This window comes from Pteropus alecto, unplaced genomic scaffold (assembly GCF_000325575.1).
Source record: "Pteropus alecto unplaced genomic scaffold, ASM32557v1 scaffold53, whole genome shotgun sequence".
NCBI lineage: Eukaryota > Metazoa > Chordata > Mammalia > Chiroptera > Pteropodidae > Pteropus > Pteropus alecto.
In genome coordinates, this window is record NW_006434366.1 from 2008628 (window position 1) to 2013175 (window position 4548).

The 4548-nt window shown below is 55.0% G+C and overlaps 1 protein-coding gene across 1 annotated transcript in view; it reads left to right on the plus strand.

The window, feature by feature from the left end:
• MANF (mesencephalic astrocyte derived neurotrophic factor) overlaps positions 1 to 3228 on the plus strand; it is a 6750-nt gene extending 3522 nt beyond the window's left edge. Inside the window, exons 2-5 of the mRNA XM_006909144.3 lie at positions 167 to 314; positions 558 to 793; positions 1433 to 1574; positions 2712 to 3228. Of these exons, the coding sequence (XP_006909206.2) occupies positions 167 to 314; positions 558 to 793; positions 1433 to 1574; positions 2712 to 2896 (711 nt within the window). The 3' untranslated portion in view covers positions 2897 to 3228. The remainder of the gene's footprint in view (positions 1 to 166; positions 315 to 557; positions 794 to 1432; positions 1575 to 2711) is intronic.
• The last annotated feature ends 1320 nt before the right edge of the window (positions 3229 to 4548 follow it).

Below are 4548 nucleotides of genomic sequence, written 5' to 3' on the forward strand. Positions count from 1 at the left end.
AGGTGCGGCAGGGTGATGGAACCGCCGAGGAGCCGGGGCTGGAACGGGCGGGGGCGGCGGCGACGGCGACCGGTCCCAGCGGGATCCGCCCCAGGAGGGGCAGACGTCGGGCCTGGAAAACATGGGTCTGACGAGCAGTTGGACCTAGATCGTGCTGAAAACTTAGCCTGATGCTGAGATAGCGCTGGAGCTTTTGTCCTTCCCCATCGCTGGACAGAGGCTCTCGGGAGCGGCCCGGGCCGGGAGCCCCGAGGGCACCGCCGTGGGCACCGTGCTGGGTCTGGTGGGGTTGCGAGGCCGCACCCCAGAGTTCGGTATTGTATTTGGAAATGAGGAGCATTTGGATCGTTTTTCTCATCGGCCTCCAGTTTATCCGTTTATGAGGCCACAGTGAGTCCATTTCAAGGACACGATCAGTCTCGGCTTGAAGTTTATGGAAGAAGCAGGGACGAGTCGTTTGTGGGGCGTGGAGTGATGCTTATGCCCCGGTGCTTCAGGGGACCCCAGCACCCAGGATCTGCGATCTCCAACTGTGGGCACCGGAGAAAAACCGTGATGGAAAACTCACCTCTCTGCGTATCTCCTATTAGAATTGCTGGCCGAGTTTCCTCCTGGTGGGTTGGGGTGCAGCCTTGTGATTGCTGTATATTTCTCTTCTTTTCCAGTTTGTGTTTCTTATCTGGGAAGATTTTACCAGGACCTCAAAGACAGAGATGTCACATTCTCACCAGCCTCTATTGAAAAAGAACTTGTAAAGTTCTGCCGCGAAGCAAGAGGCAAAGAGAACCGGTTGGTGAGTAGCGGGACCCTCCCCAGCTGGCCCTGGCCGGTGTTTAACCCTCTGCTTCACAGGCTGGATAAAAGGCCCTGCCCAGCCGTCTGTGCTGGAGGCCGGAGTGAGTGCTATCTGTGAACTACTGCGGGACCGAGGCGCTTTCTCTGCAGCCGTGATTTTTTTTTTTATCCTGTTAGTATCAGTTAGCAGTTAGGGACCTGTTCTGTGTCAGGCACTGGGAATATCAGGAGAGAAGTGGCAGTCAGACAATCATAGTCCAGTGGGATGGGGTGTCATGAAGGAGGCCGACCAGGATGGTAAAGTGGAGGGAGAGTCAGGCAGGTACAGTGTGGTCAGGACTCTCTGAGGGTCGTCACTGTGGCAGGAGAAGAGCTTTCCAGGTGAGTGCCAGTGTGAGTGCCCAGAGGCCAGAACAAGCTTGGCGAGCGCGAGGACGCATAACAGTGTGCACAGGGTTGGCCAGGTCGGGCGTGTGTTACAAGCTCGGGGCTTACACCGCCTGCATCTGCCCGCTGTTACAGGCGCGAGGCCTGGGAAAATGAGGCCCCGCAGAGATGTTTTGAGATGTCGGTATGTTTTGGAGGAGACAGCTCTCAAGTGGCACCTCCTGAAGGCCATTGTTCTTTCTTGCTGCAGTGCTACTACATTGGGGCCACAGACGATGCGGCCACCAAGATCATCAATGAGGTGTCGAAGCCCCTGGCCCACCACATCCCTGTGGAGAAGATCTGCGAGAAACTCAAGAAGAAGGACAGCCAGATCTGTGAGCTGAAATATGGTGAGTGGCCAGGCCTCGTTTCACAAACCCCGCACCCTCTGTGCTCAGGCACTGTGGAGTTTACTTTCTCCCTGGGCGATGAACTAAAGCCATGGCAAGTGAGTTATGGTAGACGGTGCTAAACGGTGGGCGTGGGGTCAGAATAGGTCTCTTCGAGGAGGTGACAAGTCAGCAAACTGTGAAAGAGGTGGGGCAGTAGCCAAGGCTTCGGCTAACGGAAGCGCATTCCAGGCCGAGGAAAGCAGTGCAGCGGCAGCCAGCGGCATGACAGGTGGTTGGGCAGGTTCCAGGGGCTTTGCAGGTCGGCGAAGATCTGGCTGTTTGGGCAGAGTTGGGAACATCAGACTTGGGGCAGAGCAGGGATGTGGTCTGACGTCCCTTGGGTTTAATAGGCCTGTCTTGGCTGCAAGCTCTGAAGGCCCAGCAACCGTTATTATTTCGAGAAGTGCAGCGTCCCAAGGGGCAAACTGGGAGTCAGGGGCGCTGCAGCAACCCCTGCCGAGTGCGTCTCTGGTGGAGAAGAGAAAGTCAGGGCTAGGAATCGTCCTGTTCTAGAAAAGCGGCACCAACATTTTATTGTGACGAGTGTCCACGGGCTCGTGTTCGCCCACTCTCGTCAGGCTGATTGTCTCGGCGCGGCCCTGGAGAGGTGCCTTCGGCTCATGGGCTCTCTGCGGTAACGAGTGGCCATGGAGAGTGAGCTCCTGACTTGGGCCTGACCAGGGCCTTGTTGGGAAATTGGAGTTGGGGGATCCATCTGCCCTGTCACTCTGGAGCTGTCATTCTGTAGTGACTTGACGTTTACCATGACTCTTTAAGAGGCACTTAAGGACTGGGAGCCAGAGTCCTGTGAGGTTCCTCCTGTGAGGATCGTGGGACTTCCACCTTGTCCCTGGCAATACTGTATGTCTGTGGTAGACACTACCAGCATGAGACCGGCCTTTCTGGTGAAGGGGCCCAGGCCAGTTCCCCCTTTTGGGGGCGGTGGGCACTGACACACCCGTGTGTCTGGAATTGTCTCCCCAGGAGGACTGCGTATTTAAGGGGTGGTTGGCCGTGTAGGGCGATCCAGCCTGGAACTGCTGGGGTCCATGGCCACCCCCACCCCACTGGTCACTCTCCTCCTCTCTCCTCCAGACAAGCAGATCGACCTGAGCACAGTGGACCTGAAGAAGCTCCGAGTTAAAGAGCTAAAGAAGATCCTGGACGACTGGGGGGAAACGTGCAAAGGCTGTGCCGAAAAGTCTGACTACATCCGGAAGATTAACGAACTGATGCCTAAATATGCCCCCAAGGCAGCCAGTTCACGGACTGATTTGTAGTCTGCCAGGTCCCTGCTGCACCTGAGGGAAAAAAAAAAGCAGTTGAGCTGTCTTCCCCAAACAGCGTTTTGTAATTTATTTTTTAAGCAGGCTCCTGACAATGTCAGGTGTGAAGCCTGGAGCTTTCCTGATGATGCTGGCTCTCCAGCGCCCCCGTGCGGGGATCCACTTCCTTCTGTTGCTGGTTTTCTCTAGGACTTCAAAGTGTGGGATTTTTTTATTAAAGAAAGAACATTTCTAGCTGTCCTTGGAGAATTAAAGTGAATATTGAAATAGGGTTTTACTCCTGATGAAAATCAGGAATAAACCACTGGTACGTGCTTCCCGGTGTACAAAGAGTTTTCAGGTATATTCATATTTGTTCCTCGATCACCAGTGCTGGAGATTCCAGGGTGGGACACAGGCCGAGGCATGTGGGGTCGGTTATGCAGGGCTGGAGGGAAGCTTCCGAGGAGGTTGGGCTTGATCCCTCACCCACAGTGACCATGTTCCCCACGTGAGGGGCTCGAGGCAGCACAGCTTGTGTGACACGGGACTAGGTGTGATGCACAAGAGGAGCTTACATCTGGGCTCAGTGTGAGCAGGGCCGAGGGTGTGTTCAGCGTGGCTTTCTGTGGCGGTTGGTAACTTCAGTGACTGTGCATGTTCAGTACTGTCACGTTTCTAAAGACAATCTTGGCCTGGCTATTCCACCAAACACGTCAGATCTAGCCGTCTGCTTGCTCACTGGGCTTGTGGTCTCATGTCCGTCCCAAGCCTCCAATGCCTAATTGGAGTTTGCAGGACTGGCAGGAGTCGGTTTGTACAAAGAGCAAGTGAGAGGCTCCCTTTTGGCTTTGGTTTTGTTTACCCACGTAAGTCTAACAGTTGTCCTCGGGGCTTGTCCCCAAAGTGTCCCAGAGTCTTGTTTAGTTGCCCTGTGTGGTTGGTGCTGGGCAAACCCAGTTGGCAGCATGAGCTGCAGCCCCATGCAAACACCTGCTCCTCCGACCCACGGAGACCCCTGCAGGGAAGGACGAAGAAGCCATGCTTCCCAAAGAATGGCTCTTCCCTCAGACCACTTCATTTGTGCAGTTCCTAAATTCAGTTGCCGGAAGGGGTCTTCTCACAGCCTGCCATGGAGTCCAGGAGTGGTCGGCGGCAGCAGGCCCACATACACACCCACAGCACCACGTCTGAGGAAGGCAAGAAGGTTGAGTCACTTCCCAGGCCGAGACTTCCCTAAGTGGAGGAATTAGGCGGCTGTTAAGATCTGACAGTGTCCTGAGCCCGTGAAAGGTGCTGGGAAAATCCACAGCAGGAGCCAGAAGTCTTAGAGGATGGAACTGTCTCCGCTTAACACCCTAAGTCTGTGTTCTCATGGCTTCCATGTCCACCAGGCCACATTGAATAGGAAAAGTCCAACTACTACCCGTGGGCCGATGGCCATGGTTATGAAGGAGTTAACTCTGGAGGCAGATTTCAGGAGGTGTTGCAGTGTTACAGGTGTTGCTTCTAAGGCCTTTTCCTTTGCACCTGCGTTAGCTGAGCCTGGGGCTGCTTTCCGGCTGTGGGAGGAGGGAAGGACTAGCATTCTTCACCTCCCCGCAGCTTCGCAGCTTCCGTAGCTGAAGCTGGGTCAGGTTCTGCCATGCGCCCAACAACTCTCTCTA